The sequence below is a fragment of the Martes martes genome (assembly GCF_963455335.1).
Source record: "Martes martes genome assembly, chromosome: 1".
In the NCBI taxonomy this organism is placed as follows: Eukaryota; Metazoa; Chordata; class Mammalia; order Carnivora; family Mustelidae; genus Martes; species Martes martes.
This window is the reverse complement of record NC_137888.1, coordinates 211,650,690-211,666,342: the sequence shown is the minus strand read 5'-3', so window position 1 is coordinate 211,666,342 and position 15,653 is coordinate 211,650,690. Positions and strand designations below refer to the sequence as shown.

Below are 15,653 nucleotides of genomic sequence, written 5' to 3'. Positions count from 1 at the left end.
CCGCACTGGCAGGTGGATACACTCAGCCTCCCCTCTCTAGACTGTTTCTTCCTGAGCCAGGGCGCCGACGACCTCTCGGGAAGGCAGGTGGACGAGCTTAGGAAGGTACTTCCCCCCCTGGACAGCAGCCAGGAGCAGTCCTCAGCCCTGGGCCAGAGCCAGGGCCGGGGCCGGGGCGTGGTCCTTAGGCCTAAGCTCTGGGAAGCCATTAGTGGGCTCTAAACTAATAAGGGATTTTCAGCATTGAGGGATGTAATCAGATTTGTGCCCTGAACAGGCCATGCAGGCTGTGAGGGATTGGCTTATGGTGGGAGGGCACTGAGGCGGGGTGGGGAGGCCCAGGTCGTTGGCCTGGACTGGGGGGTTGTCATGGGGATGGAGAGAAGCAAGTGAGACCGAAGAGGCCATTAGGCATGGGGGGGGGGCAGGGAGAAGGGGCAGGGGGGAAGCTGGTCCCGTGCCTGAGCCATAGGGAGACCAGGAGCTCAGGCCAGCTCGAGCTCACAGTGTAGGGCCTACATCTGAGATGTCCGTGGCCATGCCAAGGTCGGACCCAGACCCTTCAATGTGGAACTTGTGGGAGAGAAACATGGGAATCCTTTCTAGCAGTGGTAACTGAGCCCAGAAATGGAGGCAGGTGGCGGTTGGAGAGAAGGTCAAGCTTAACCGCTGGCCGCAGACCAAATGCCAGGAGAGGCCGGTAACCTCCTCACTGAGAAGAGTGGAGTGGGTGGCGGGTGGGGAGGCCACGGGGAGAGGTGGCCAAGGAGGGACCATGAGGGGCCTTGGCAGGAAGCCACATCTAGGCCGTTGAGAAAGGGAAACAGGCAGCGAGATCGCCAGCTGCCCGTCAGCCTCAGGAAAATGCCAGCACCCAAGCTCTTTCTAAATTATTTTATTCAAGAAGATGGGGAGGACGGACAGGGGACTGAGCTGAGCCCTGAGTCCCTGAACCTCCCAGCTCAGCCCCCACAGCAGGACAGGACAGAAGTTAGGGGGTAGGGACTCCAGCCCTACCCAGACAAGGTTGGGGACAGACGAGACCCAGGAATACCAACTGATTGTCCTCCAGGCTGTCCTCCGGGAGGGCGAGGCTGGGGCCTGCCCCCTGTACCACCGGGACGAGGCTACTTGGGGGTGCTGCTGCCCTTCTTGGGAGTCGTGGGCTTCTTGCTCTGCCAGAGGTGGCCCTGGATGGTGAAGGCGTCTACGCTCATGGACATGGTCTTGGCAGGGATCTGGGTAAAGCGCTTGCGGTCCGAGTTGTACTTGTAGATGCCCTCAACCATGGCGGGTGTGACCGTGCGGGGGCCGTAGCCCGCCAGGCGGGTCAGCTCCTCCGTCTCCCCAGACAGCGTATAGAGGGCCCGGAACTGGCAGCTTGAATCTCGGAAGAGGATCAGGAAGTGGTTGGCTTTGCTCTTCTCAATTTCCTGGTGGGACGGCGGAAGCGGTTGGGGGGGAAGCAGGCCCTCCCAAACCCCCCCCCGCCAGTGCCCCCACCCCAGACGCGGGCTCACCTCAAGAATGCGGTTCTTCTGCGGTTCGTTGACCTTGCCCGCCAGGCAGCAGTGAGACAGGGCGTTGTGAATGATGAACTTGTTGGACTTGGCGCTGGGCTCCTTGTACAGCCGTGGACCTGGGGGGGCGAGGCAGTCAGCGGGGCTGGGGGGTCGGGGTGGGGGACAGGCAGGGCCTGGGGCTCGCCAGCTCCGGCCCCACTCACCCGTGTACTCGGGCACCGACGCGGGGGATGAGGCGTTGCTGCCGTTCTCCCAGTCGCGCTCACGGCTGCCAGGCAGGCGGCTGGGGGACATGAGGCCGGATGGGGACGGAGCCCTGTGGGCGGACAGGAGGCGACAGGGATGCAGTCAGCGGTAGGGGACGCCTCCCCAGAAGCAGAGGGACCAGGGAAGGGACCAGCCTGGGACCCTGCGGCGGGGGAGACGCGCACGTGTGTGTACGTACTCCGGCGGCAGGTGCCTGCACCCTCACTCGTCTGCACCCCCACTCGGGTGCACAGGCACGTTCTTGACGCCCATCAGCAGCGCCCTTGCGCAATGCACAGGATTGCGTTCTCCCTTCGACAAGACACACAGACCCTGAGAGGGTGCCCGGGCCAAACTCACCGAGACGTGGGCCTTTTCACGCCAAGGTTATTGGGGGCCTCGTTGGCCACGGTGGACAGTGACAGGGTGGACTGAGAGTAGACTTTGCTGAGCCGGGAGCCTGGGAGAAGAGGGCGTGGGGTCACCCCTACCCAAATCCCCCTGCCTCCAAAGGGCCTGGGGGCGGGGGGGTGTTACCTGACGGGCTGTGGAAAGAACATGGGGTCACCCTTGCCTGAGACCCTCTCCCTGTGCACTCCAACTGGGACAGACCCCCCCCTTCCCTCCCCTAAAAGCTCTTGCTCCTAAGCATTCCCGAGAGAGCCTTGCAGCCCTTAAGCTCTGCGCATGCCTTACGCCACTGTAGACCCCACACCCCTCTGAAGTCTAACAGACACGGGCAACCCCTCAAGACCCGTTTCGCCCTATGTACTCATGGGGGGGGGGGGTCTCAGCAAGGCCTGGACAAGCGCAGTGGGCAGGCACTGACGCCCCAGCCCGACAGGGTCCTTACCCAGCAGGCCACGGGCAGGGCTTCGTGCCAGGGCCGAGTCATCACAGCAACCGGAGCGCGGCCGGGGGGCCCTCCGCCCGCCCCGGCCTGGCCCCCCGGTCCCCGCAGCCCGTGGCCGCAGCACCTTGTCAAGGTCATCCATCAGCTTCAGCTGGGCCCTGCGTTCATACTCGAGCCGAGTGAAGTCCCCCCGCCTAGGGCCCACCTCCTCCTCAGCTGGGGCCCTCCCAGCAGGGGCTGGGGCTGCTGCAGGGGCCACAGGAGCTGGGGGGGCCTGAGTCACCTCCTCCTGGGCCAGCCTGCAGACCGAGAGTTACCGAGCCGTCAGACGGGTCCCAGGTTCACCGGCAGCAGGTGTCCCGGGCAGCCCCCGGCCTCACCGTGTGGCCTCTTCCCTCCGCTGCTCCTTCTCCGCCTCCTGCCACTGCTTCCGCCGCCGCGCCTCCTCTGCCCGCCGTTGCTGCCGCTCCAGCAGGCTGGCCCGCTTTTGGGCCATCTCGTCCTCGGGCTTGTCTTCATCCTGGGGGCAGGCACCGAGTCCGGCTGGCCATCCTCCCCTGGGACTCCTCTGCCCACCCCGCCTGCTAACCACGCACCCCTCCTTGGCCTTGTGCAACTGGTCTGAAGGCACCCAGTGGGTTCCTGCTTCATGCGCGGCCCCGTGGTGTGTACGAGGGCTAAACGGGGACCCGGCCAGACCGGGTGCTCATCACACCACGGGCTTAACCTGATGGGGAAGGCAACCTGAGAGATGAGAAGGCTATCAGTCTACGACGGTGTGGGGACATGCCTAGCCTAGCCTGTGGGCATTAAGAAGGCTTCCTGGAGGCTGCAACCCAGAGGAGGGCAGGGACTTCACTGGGGAGGGGTAGGAGGGGAACGGAATATTCCAGGCAAAGGGAACAGCAAATGCAAAAGCCCTGAGGCCGGAACAGGCCTAGCAGGCGTGGATCGGTAAGGAGGCTGCTGGGGCTGGGCGGTGGCGGGTGGGGCCGATGGGCCCAAAGCCACGGGAAAGACTTTTTTATTCTAAGAGCAAGGGATGGCGTCAAAGGGTTTAAGCAGGGGACTGACAAAGTCTAGTTTACGTTAATATCTATACATCTATATCTATATATCTGCGCTGTTGAAAATGGCCAGGGATGGAGCCGGGGCTTGGACGGTAAAGGCCAGTCAGCACGTGACTGCGGGCGTCCAGGTGAGACCACTGGCCCAGGCCGGGGGTGCTAGAAGGACAGAGAACAGTGACATGGAAGAGGAGGATGGGGAACTGGCAGGGCCGTGGTGGGGACAGTGGGAAAGAACATGAGGGAGATACCGTGGAAGACCCCAGCCCTGTCTGTCCACCCATTCCTGTCCATCGGTCTGTCACCCACCCACCCATCCATCTGCCCACCCACCCATCTGTCATCTGGCCACGCACACCTCGCCTGTCTGCCCGCTCCCACCTGGCCAGCCACGTCGCCTTTTATCCACCAGCGTCCCCCGATCCCTGACCACCCAGCGGGTCCCTTCCCCCACCGGCTTAGGGGACTCTCACCTTATAGAAGAACCCCAGCCCGGCCCGGGGCTCTCCCTCTGAAGATGCCTCTTCCTCTAAGGAATCCTCAGCACCAGGGGGGCTCCCATCTCCCTCGTCCTCGGCTGCGGGTTCCTCCAGGCTGCCCAGCGGGATCTCGATGAGGCCAGGCCGGGCCACAGGCTCCTCGGGAGGTGACCCCTCCGCCAGGAGGATCGAGGAGCGCGTCTGCACGGGCACCTGGCTTGGCGAGAACTTGCGCAGGTGGGGGAGGCTGTCTACGTCGTGGGGAGGTGTGAGCACTCTCGTCAGGGGCGCTAGCCGCAGCTCTGCCGGCCGTGCGTGTTTCGGGCTTCGGGGTGTCGGGCTGGGGCCGGGCCCGGGGCTGCGCCGGGCAGCCGGGGCACGCCGAGCAGGGCTGGGAGAGGCGGCTTTGGGACCCGCCGTGGGACCGGGGATGACCCATGCGGCGGGCGGCGGGGCGGGCCCCGGGGCCTCGGGTGGGGCCAGGAGCCGCTGCTGCTGGTCCGTGAGCCTCTGCATGTCCCGCTGCAGTGAGCTCAGCGCGGCACTTAGCTTGCTGACCGCCCGGTTATAGTCCCCCAGCCCCTCGGGGGGCACCGGGCCCAGTTCCGGTGAGAAGGTCACTGCCTTGGGCCGTGGGGATGGATCACCCTGGCCCTCACCCGCTGGCCGCTCCCCACCAGGGACCGGGCCCGGCTCCGCCTCTGCCTCCCCTCCGGCCTCCCGCGGCTGCACCTGCAGGAAAGCGCTCTTGCCCAGCCGCTGGCGGTGCTTGGCAAAGATGGCCTCGATCCGTCGCTTCTGAGCCTCGATGGCCCGTCGTTTCTCCTCCAGCCGGGCCCCCAGCTCACTCATCTCTGAGCTCAGAGCCTCTGGCGCTGTGGGGGTGGCCGCCGGGGACCCTGCCTCGGCCTCAGCCTTGACCAGCTGCTTCTTGCGTTCAGCAAAGCTGGTCATCTTGACCTCAGAGTTGCTGGCCGCTGGGGACGAAGCTGCTGCCTTTGGGGAGCCCTCAGACAGGGCCAGCGGTTTCGACACCTCCCCTGCCGGGCAGGAAGATGGTTTCAAGGGGCCCTCAGGGTGGGGCACGTAGATGGGTGCTTTGGTGGGCCCATCGGGCAGTGGCTTTGAGGCCCCCTCGAGTGGGTAGGAGGAAGCCAGCGGCAGTTTGGAGGAGCCCTCAGGGGAGTGGAGGTAGAAGCTGCCGTCGGCAGCCCCATCGGGAAGCAGCCGGGGCTCGGCACTGTGGATGATCTGCAGGGCCTCCTCGATGGTAGGCAGGTCGCCAGGCTCCGGGGGCGGCTGGACGGGGGTCCGGGCTGGCACAGGGCGCGGGGGGCCCAAGCTGTCTGAGCTGACCGAACGCAGCAGGACGGGGTCTCCCATGACGACATCCACGTCGCTGTCCAGGCCAAAGGGGGTGCTGAACGACACTGCCTGGGAAAGGGGACGGCTGGGCGGCCGGAGGGAGGGGTCAGCCCCTGGGACGAGCCCCGGCCCCGCCCCCGCCCCGCCTGCTGCCCCAGCCAGGCCCCGGAGATGCACTCACCTGAGCTGCCGGTTCCAGGCCTTGCCGAGGGCCTCCATGTGGGACATGGACGGGGAGGACTTCAGTGAGCCTGGGGAGGGGTGGTAAGTGGTCACTCAGTGGTCACTATGGAGTCACTGGGGACCCTGGGTGGGGTCAGCCAGAGTGTGTCACTGACGGGGCATTATGTGGACAGATAGCTGGGGCCACTGGGGGGGTCAGGGTCACCATGGGGTCATTCGGGTGTCAGAGGGACCTGGTGGAGGGATCGGGAGAAGTGGCACCTGCTGAAGCCGTGTTTGGGTGGGGGCCGCCGGCAACCGGCTGCACCCCTGCCCTCACCTGTGGATCCCCGGAGTGGGGACTGGGGGCCTCCGGGTGACAGGAGCGGGTGGCGGAAGTTGAAGACGGGAGAGCTGCCAAGAGATGCATGTCAACCATGGGGGTCCCTCCGCGGGAAGGGGGTCACCTCTCCCAGGAGCGGAGCACAGGGTGTCCCCTAGCTCTGGCACAGCGCCCAGCAAGGGGAGGAGCCCACCACGGCCACGGAGACTCCCCCAACAGGGCAACCGTACCTGCAGCCACTGCTGTTCTGAGCAGGAGAGGCCTCTGTGGCCCGGGGGGAGGCGGCTGCAGCAGAGAAAGCAGGGTCAGGCCGGGCTTGGCCTCCCTACCCTGCCCCACACCCGGGGACAGGCCTCACCATGACCATCAGGCAGGTCCTTGGCCTGCACGAAATCAGGTTTCAGCACCTCAAAGCACATGAACATCTCAGCGAGCAGCACCACCAGGTTGACCTGGAGGCAGAAGGCAGGGTCAGCCTCCGGTGCCTGTTGCCCTGGACACCTGCCTCGGCCCAGAAGGCCTCGAGATGACCTTACCTTGAGGGGCGGTGGGACATAAAGCAGGTCCTCGAGGGACAGCGGGCAGCCACGAGGAAGGCGGGAGGCACAGAAATCCTGCACCAGCTGGAGGTTGTACAGGCTGTCCGCCACGGACATGGGGTCCTTGAGGCACACCTCTGTAGAAACAGGATACCTGGGTCCCCAGATCTATGGGGAGGAGGACGGGGCCCTGGGGAAGCGAGGGCCTCCTCGTGCTAGGTGCTTTTGACAAAGTGGGTACTAGGACAGGCTGTTCTCGGGTCTCTGCACCTGTTCCCAACTGCCTGCAGAACTAGTCCTCCAAGAACTCGACTCAAAAAGCTTTTCCTGGGGCACCTGGGTGGCTCAGTGGGTTAAGCTGCTGCCTTCGGCTCAGGTCATGATCTCAGGGTCCTGGGATCGAGTCCCGCATCTGGCTCTCTGCTCAGCGGGGAGCCTGCTTCCCTCTCTCTCCCTCTCTCTCTCTCTCTCTCTCTCTCTGCTTACTTGTGATCTCTCTCTGTCAAATAAATAAAATCTTTAAAAAAAAATAAAAAAAAAAATAAAAAAAAAAAAAAAAGCTTTTCCTGACCCACCCAGCCCGCCTTGGAGCACCTAAGATCCAGAATGTTCTTCTGGATGAACTTATTGTCTTTCTCTCCCCACTAGGATGGGAGCTACCTGAGGTCAGAAACCCCTCTGCACGGTTCTCACAGGCTCTAAAATGGAATCTGGCATTCTACAAATATTTGCCGCAGGAATGAATTATACTAAGCACAGAGAAATTGAGACACTTGCGCAAGGTCACAAAGCTCACTGAGGGGAAAGTGTGCAAGCCCCACTCCATCAGTTCTGGAAGCCACCCTCATAATTACTGCCCCACTCTGGGGCGGATGCCCAGGGGCCAGGCTCCCAAGGACGAGTGTGGCCCAGGCCCACACACTCACCCTCGAGTCGCAAGAGCTGGGGACAGTAGCAGTGGATCGTGGCAGCCAGTGCAGCCCCACTTGCCAGATCCTGGAGGGTGGTCACATTCGGAAAGCAGGGGGCGCGTCGGGCCACAGCTCGGTCCTTGCGGTAACGGATCTGTGGGCGGAGGCAGAGCCGAGTTAGGGCAGAGGGTCAGGCTGGTCCCAAGTCAGTGGTCGCGCAGGCTGGGTGGGGGGGGGGGCCTGGGGTTTCCGCCATGTGGGGGCGTGAAGCTGGGGGTCCCAGAGCCAGAGTGGGGCCAGCCTGGAGCGGGGGAAGGGCAGCAGCAAGAGGCAAAGGAAGTGTCTGCGAGCAGCCAGGCCAGCAGCGAGGGCTGGGGCGGGACTCCTGGGAGCCTGGGGCGGGGGATACATTACCATGGGGGGTTTGCTCCCCGACTCCTTCAAACAGAAGGCAATTGCGTGCTGGGGGGGAGAGGAGCAGCCGTCAGCGGGGCGGGAGGGGTGCTGACTTGCTGGGCCCCCAAGCTCACCTCCAGGGGAGGGGGAGCTCGCCCTGACCCTGTCATGAGCCCTGGCCATCCAGCTGCGACCACGCTCTGGCCAGCTTTGGGGACCCCAAGCTCCTCCCAGCCTGGAGGGACCCCACAGAGCAGCCTCCCATGCAGGGAATCTCCGCCCCCCAACAAAAGACCCAGGCCCCAGCTTGGGGAGGGGGTGCAGAGGAAGCAATAGGCAGGAGAGAGGAACCCCCAGCCCAGGCCCGAGAGTGGAAGGAAGGGGGCCCCAGAGTGAGCAAAGGGAGGGACCCCGTCCAGCCCAAAGCCTCCCACGTGCAGGGGGCACCTGCCCCTGGTTGTGCTTCAGGGATGGACACCCCCCCCCCCCCGCCCACCAAAGCTGGGACCCGTCCCTAGGGAAACTGGGGTCTTGGGAACGTCCTTCCACCTTCTCCTGGGTTGGGGGTCTTCTTCTTGACTAAGGGGGTGTTCTCCGTGTGCCCTGCCACTGGGGTCAGGATCCGTATGTCTGATGGGCCGGGGTCCCCCCTTCGGAGGTGCCGGAAGTCTCCCGGCTCAGCTAAGATGGACAGGCCGAGGAGCTCCGTCCTCTCGATTACGGGGAGGGGAGGTCCGTCCCCCTGAACGGTAACTGGGGAGGGGTCTGCCCCGGCAGCGAACGGCAGAGACTCATCTCTTCTCTGAGTCTGCAGAGGGCTTCTCTGCCCCCCGCCCCCCCCAGGGCTGGGGTCCCATGTCTTTTGCTCACAGCTGGGAAGAAGTAGGAGAGGGAGCGAACAGGCAGGCAGGACAGACACATGGAGAGACAAAGCGACAAGCAAGGCAGGCAGACGGGGCGGAGAAACAGCCCCACTTACAGGAACCAGCTTCCAGTACCAGCGTGTGGGGCACTGATGCCATAGAGGCAGAAGGGAGAGCAGCGGGAGAGGCACAGGGGAGAGGGCAGAGAGAGAGAGAGAGAGAGTCACCTCAAGCCCCCCCCCCCCCAGTGCGGGAATGGCCTCGAGGTGCAGCCCTTCCCTGCCCACCCAGCCCTCCAACTGTCCTTGTGTCCGTCCGTCCGTCCAGCGCCCTAGCCTCACCGAGGGCTGTGCTGGGGCCACCCCATCGGCAGGGGCCGCAGGAGAGGCTCTCTGGGCAGCTTCCTGCTCTGTCTTCTCCTGCAGCCGCCGGATGGTCTGGGGAGCAGGGAGAGGTCGTCAGAGCTCTAGTCCCTGGGCCATCCCGGCCCCCAGCCCACACCAGCCTAACCCCACCTACCGTGTCCACCCAGAAAAGGAGCTTGTGCTCCAAGCTGGCCAGGGCCAAGGGACCGGGCAGTGTCTTTGTCCACTCGAAGGCAAAGGCAACCATGAGGGCGTCAATGACAGCTAGGTGGGCCCCCTGTGGAGGTAAGGGCCGAGGGGTGAGACCAAGGCGAGGGGTGGGCGGAGCGTCCATCCCCTCACCTCGGAGGGAGAAGAGGAGGAAGTCCCCCAAGGTTGGGGTAGGGGGCGGGGCTTGAAGTAGGAGGGGCTTTGGGGGAGGGGCCAGGGTCAGTGGGTGGGGCACCAGGGAAGGAGCCAGGAGAGGGGTCCTGGAGGGCCAGAAGGCAGGTCCCCAAAGGCCTGGTGGCGCGTCTGGGGAGGAGGAGCCTGGCAGGAGGAGCCTTCAGGAAGGAGCCGGGCGGGCGTGGCGGGAAGGCGCGGGGCCTACCATGAGGATGGGCTGGTGCCTCAGGTCGGCCTCCTGCACCGGGCGCTCGGGCAGCGCGGGCACCGTGCCCCTCCGCGCCAGCTGGGCCAGCAGCGCCGAGGGGCTGGGGGGGGTCTCGAGCTGCGGCAGCGCCTGGCGCCAGGCCCGGCAGTAGAGCTCGGCGGAGAGCAGCAGCCGCGTCACCGGGGGCTTCACGTGCTCCTGCGCGTACTGGTCCGTGTAGAAGGGCTCCCACAGCTCCGAGGGCACGTGCTCTGTGGGGCGAGGCGGGGCACGGCGGGTCAGGGCCCCGCGGCATCCGCAGGGAAGGCGGCACCGGGACGGGAGGCTGGGGCACCTGCGTGGAGGCACGCCGCGCACGTGTGCAGGAGACCCCCGGAGGAAGAAGGGCTCTGGGCAGAGGGGCCCGCGCCAGCCTGGGGCCAGGAGGTGGGAGAGCAAGGGGCCTGGGGTGGGGAGGGGAGGGCAGCTCTGGGACCCGAGAGGAGGCTGCCACCTGCTGCCACCTCCGCAGGGGCTTGTGGGGACGTGGGTGGTCCTGGAGGCCCTCAAAGAACAATCACAAGGACAAGATGGCTTAATGGAGCTCCCTGGGTGGCCCGGCAGCCGGGGAGGCCGCAGCCAGGGCACAATAGGTAACTCCAGACACTGAGGCACAGGGTGGGAAAGGCCACCCAGCTGCGGCGCGCCGGCACTGGGATTCAAACCCAGGCCTTCAGCAGAGCCTACACCCTCTCTCAGCTTGAAGGCTGGGGTGGGGTGAGCTGTGGCTCGGAGGGCTGGCTGGTGGGGCACAGAGTGGGGGAAGGAGCTAGACTGCAGACGCTGGGGGGTGGGGAGGAGCGGTCTGTACCTGGCGACTCAAGACCAGAAGCAGGGGAGGGAGAGGGAGGTGCCCCAGGCCCCATCAGGTGTGACTGGAAAGATGGGGGAAAGGGAGGTGGCTGAGGTGGGGGGACACGAGGGCCAGCAGGTGAGGCAGCAGAGACTGAGTGTGAGAGGCTGGGCCTGAGGACAGAGGTGAGATCATCTAGCAGAGGCCGCCACAACCCCCCCTCCCCCACAACACCGAATGACAGAGAATGACACCAGCAGGGGAGGAGGCCAGAGGAAGCCCCATGGCAGCGGTGGGCGCTGGGAGGGCAGGTCCCAAGCAGGACCCAAGGGTGGGGAGGAGAAAGACCAGAAGGGGCCACGAGGACGAGTCTCTGGGGAGGTCTAGGAGAAAGTGGCTGAGGCCAGCATGGGGAGCTGGCCCTCGTGGGGGTCTCCCAGGGAGGCCCCAACTCTTAATTCCAGTCCAAACAGCTGTTTTGCCTGTTGGGGTTCTGTGTGTCGGAGAGAATGGGGAGCAGCATTCTACCGCTTAAGAACATTTGCACAGGACATCCCAGACCGTCCTCAGGTGCCTGTCGTCACAGCCGTGCTCCCCAGAGGCCCCCTGCCTTCCCCTACAAGAACCCGGGCATCGGTCCCTTCAGTCCCTCCCCGCCCCAGCTCCTGACCCACTCCCTAAAATCACACTTGACCTTCCCTCTTAATGCTCTACTCCTGTGCAGACTTGTGCCCGCTCTCTGCCCCTCTCAGCGCAGCTCCTTGAGAGAACAGAGTGTTCCAGGCTCTGCTTCCTTCCACCGGACCCCCACCCCAACCTCTCTAACTCCTGCCCTCCCAGCCCCTCCACCTCTCCAAGGCCAGCAGCCGCCCTCCGATGCACAGCTGTGGGCCGTATCTTGCCCGGGCGCTTTGCCCAGCACCTCCTTGTTCCGGAAACCTTCCTCCCCCAGCATCTCCCAGCGTCCCATCTCCTCTGTCCCACCACTCAGGCCAGGCCTCCTCCCCACATGCCCCGTCAATGCCAGGTTCCTGACACTCGATCAGAACAGCCCTGTAAATGGATATGGACTCCACCCCCCACCCCCACCCCAGTGGCGGCTTCCATGGCCATCTGAGTACTGCCACCTGCTGCAGCCCAGGCCTTGTGTCCCACTGCCCTCTGGGCATCTCCCATGATGCTCAGTACCTGCTCCAAACCTGCTCCTTCTCTCTGAAATTGCACTGAGAAATCACCATCTCCCCCTCCCCCTCCAACACCTAATGTCCTCGGGTTTCAACCTCCTGGCATCTCCCCTACCCAAACCCTGCTCCCTAGCTCCCCAAGCCCTGCCCACTTCCTGCTCCCACTGGCAAAATTAAACAAGTTTCTTTCTGGGGCTCCTGGGTGGCTCAGTCAGTTAAGCGTCTGTCTTCGGCTCGGGTCATGATCCTGGGGTCCTGGGATGGAGCCCCACGTCTCTCTCACTTTCCCTCTGCCCCTCCCCACTGCTCATTCTCTCTCCCGCTCGCTTTCTCTCAAATAAATAAAAATCTTTTAAAAAGAAAAAAAAGTTCCTTTCCTGCAGGACTTGTCAGGGCCTTCAAGATGAAAACCATGAGCTAGGGCTACCACTAGCTAATGCTGATCAAGCACTTCCTCTACACCTGTGTGTGTGTGCCAACACCCCAGCACTGCTGGCATTTGGGGCTGAATAATTCTTCCGTGTTTGGCAGGGGATGGGGTAGGCTGCCCCGTGCTTTGTAAGATAATCAGCACAGTCCCTAGTCTCTACTCACTAAATGCCAGGAGCACCGTCCTCCTAAGTAGTGACAACCAAAAATGTCTCCAAATGCCCTCAACAGTCTCCTAAGAGGCAAACCCCCCCCTCTGGGTAGAGAGAGAGCCACCACGCACGACTCAAAAGGTTCATTAGCCGTTCACCATAGGGAGTGCTGTCCGAGAGAAATATAATTCGGCCCACAGGCGTAGTTTTCAACTGGGTACTAGCCCCATTAAGAAAGTAGAAACGAGTAACCTTAGTAATATATTTAGCCCCAGACATATCTGATACTAGCACTTCAACACGTAATTAGTATGAAAACATTATGCGATATTTCACTTTTTTTTTTTTTTTTTTTTTTTACTATGACGTCTTCAGAAGCCACGGGGTGGTTCATTCACGCATCACGAGTCAGAGCAGCCCCGTGTGGTGGTGGCCACGTCCTGGGACCGCACGGCTCTACGACAGAGCTAGCACTGACTGAGACCAACGCCACCTTGCATGCGTTTGCTGGTGGAACCCTTGGGACAACTTATTCTTAGCCCCACTGTCCAGATGAGAAAACCAAGACCCAGGGAGCTGACATAACTCGCTCGAGATCACACAGCTCGTAAACAGTGCTCAGCTGCCGTGAACCCCGGTTCCCTACGGGTCACAGTGATGCTCTGACAGGGACTTCGTGTGGTGTTTCCCAAACTTGCAACAGAGATGGTACCCTTTCTTATCTCTGAGCCAGAGTCCCAGCTGCCTGCATTCCTGTCCAGCCTCCTCACACCTGCGCCCCCCGGCCACCAGAACGACCTGCTCCCTGGGCAACTGCCTGTCTGATCTCATTTTGTCAAGTCCTCAAACATGTTCCATAGCTCCCCAGTGCCCTCAGATCCCCCACAAAATACACACACACCCCTTGAGAGGGCATCCACCAGCCTGTCTCATCTCCCACCTCCCCCAGCCACCACCCGCCACCAGGACCTGCACAGCCTCCTCTGAGAACTCCCTGTTGGTCCAAACCCCAGGCCTTTTCACATGAGGTCTCCTCCCCCTGGAAAACTCCTATGCATCCTTCAAGGATGGGAGAGGCTGTGGCACACCCGGGTCTCTCCTTGCCAGCCTCTTCCTCTAGACCCTCCCTCCTCTGGGGGGACTTCCCTTCTCCTTCCCTCCCTGGCAGAGTTCAGGGATCTCCTCCCAGAGCCCCTCGGCAGCCTCTACAACACAGACCTTATCACTCTAAGCAGTAATGATCTGGTCCCCTGTCCCATCCCCCTCTCTCCAACTCGGCCCCCACTCCCTCTATCCGGAGCACCTAGCACCAGCCAGGCACCCCATGGGCACTGGTAAAAAGTCCCAGAGTTCATGAATTGAGAGGAGCTTTGTTCCCCACTTCCCTCTTGGGGCTTGGCCACCTTCCTCTGCCCCATCCGTACAGAGAAGGAAGGCGGGACTGAGGACTGAACGTGACCCTCGGGGAGGAAGGACACCACACAGTGCGGGGAGCCGGGTCAGTGCAAACAGAACTGGGGGAGTCAGGGCATTGCCTCAGGAGACTTCACTTTCCTTTCTGCAAAATGGGATGGTAATTTCTGCTCCATGATGATAGTAATATTAATAAAAATACCACTACTGATCACAGCAGCAGGGACAGCAAGCAGCCGTTTAGGAGGTACAGTATGCCAGACACGGCACAAAGAAATCTGAGATCTGCCGCCAGCAACCTTGTGAACAGGGTCCTGGGACCCCCACCAACCCAGGCACTGCCCTGACCCTTAGTGGGTGCCCCCCCCCACATCTGCAGAATGGATAAGTGAATAAATGCCCTCTTTTCCAGAGGGGAGAACAGCAGCTCTGGAGAACTGTAATAATTCGTCCATAACCTGGTGGAGGGGGGCTCAAACCCCGTCTGATCCCCGAAGCTGAGCCCTCTAGGGCCACGTAACCTGGGATGGGAGAGGCTGGGGCACACCTGGGTCTCTCCCTGCCAGCCTCCTTTCTTCCTCTAGCAGATCCTCGGGGAAAGGAAGGCCCCAGAGTGGGCCCTGCATGGGAGGGTGCTGGGAGAAAGACACGGGCTTGGGCGGACCCAGGAGACGGGCAGCTGTCCCTGAGCCCCACACCCAGAACAGGTTGATCTAGGAAGGCCACCAAAGGGAGGATGGGCTGTGCCCAGCCGGTGCCGAGACCAGTGGGCAGGCGGGTGGGAAGGCAAGGCGTCCCCTCAGGACTCCCCGGAAGGCCCAGACCTTAACTAACCCCAGCTGCCCCATAACAGGCCCTGGCTCCCAGCTCTGGCCTGAGTGGTGGGGCTGCCCTAGGGCCCTGACTTGGCCCTCTCGGGCCCTCGCATCCTGGGGACCCACCCGCATCCTTCCCCTCGGGGTGGCCTGACTTCCGCACACATGTGGGCCTCGGGGAGGAGTGGAGGCTCTGTCCCGGTGGGAGAAGGCCCTACACCTGGGCTCCCACCCCCGCGGATCTCGGACAAGCCAATTCCCTTCTCCCGGGCTCGCCCGCCTCCTAGGCAAAATGGGGTAATAAGTCACAGCTGCCAGCCGCTGGCCGCGGCCATGGAGGCGAAAGTAGGGGCTCCCTCGCCGCCCGCAGCGCAGGGAGGGCTGACGCGGGCTGTGGGGTCCCGGCTGCGGGGCGGTGGGGAGGCGGGGGTCCTCGCGGGGGCGTGATGTGAATGTGTAAGGGGGGGAGGGCGTGCAAGGCCCGCCCGGGAGACCCCGCCCCGCTCACCTGGGCTCCCGGACGCCCGGGTCCCGGCGCGGATCTGGGCCGCCGGCCCCACCCCCACCGCGCTCCCGCAGCCGGGCGGGCAAAGTCCACCGCCCCGGCCGAGCAGGAAGCCCGGAGGCCCGGCGCGGCGGGGCCCGAGCCCGGGGCCCCCCGGCGGCCGGCGCTATTGTTCCCACGGCCCCGGCCTCCGCGGCCCGGCGCCCCGCCCCCCGCACCTGCCGCCCCCGGCCCCGGTACCTGCGCCCCCGAACGCGGTCCGCAGCACCCACGCCAGGCTGGCCGCCGCCTTGGCCCGAGAGAAATCGTACTGGTCCAGCGACTTGATCTCAGGCACCAGGAAGGTCCTCCGCAGCGGCCCGGGCCCGGGGGGCGCCGCCTCCACCATGGCGGCGCCGGGGCTGCGGGCGCCGGCTCCGCGCTCGCTCCAGCTGGGCTGCGCCGCGCTCGCACCCGGACCGGGCCCGCCGCCGCCGCCGCCGAGCCAGGTGCGGCCGCTCGCGCTCGCGACGCAGCGTCGGCCCCGCCCCGGGGCGGAGCCCAGGTGCGCCCCGCCTCCGGCCCGGACCCCGACCGGGTACCCACCCCCCCGCCGCCCCGCCTGGCCGACTGCCGCGGG

General features: G+C 63.9%; 1 protein-coding gene across 3 annotated transcripts; it reads right to left on the bottom strand.

Moving 5' to 3' along the window:
- Positions 1-881: 881 nt before the first annotated feature.
- Positions 882-15,507, bottom strand: CAMSAP3 (calmodulin regulated spectrin associated protein family member 3). 3 transcript variants are annotated; one of them, XM_080813552.1, is made up of 18 exons: positions 15,275-15,507; positions 9,702-9,955; positions 9,267-9,389; positions 9,089-9,184; positions 7,903-7,950; positions 7,504-7,642; positions 6,575-6,714; positions 6,397-6,490; positions 6,269-6,323; positions 6,036-6,109; positions 5,715-5,784; positions 4,163-5,618; positions 3,003-3,142; positions 2,623-2,921; positions 2,130-2,229; positions 1,727-1,839; positions 1,521-1,639; positions 882-1,433 (listed from the first exon to the last, which is right to left on the bottom strand). In XM_080813552.1, exons 1-18 carry the CDS (start codon positions 15,420-15,422, stop codon positions 1,128-1,130), a joined length of 3,774 nt encoding a protein of 1,257 aa, XP_080669678.1. In that variant the 5' UTR covers positions 15,423-15,507; the 3' UTR covers positions 882-1,127. The 3 variants fall into 3 exon arrangements, with proteins under 3 accessions (XP_080669678.1, XP_080669680.1, XP_080669679.1); XM_080813554.1 differs by having other exon boundaries at positions 4,163-5,567; XM_080813553.1 differs by lacking the exon at positions 7,903-7,950.
- Positions 15,508-15,653: the final 146 nt, after the last annotated feature.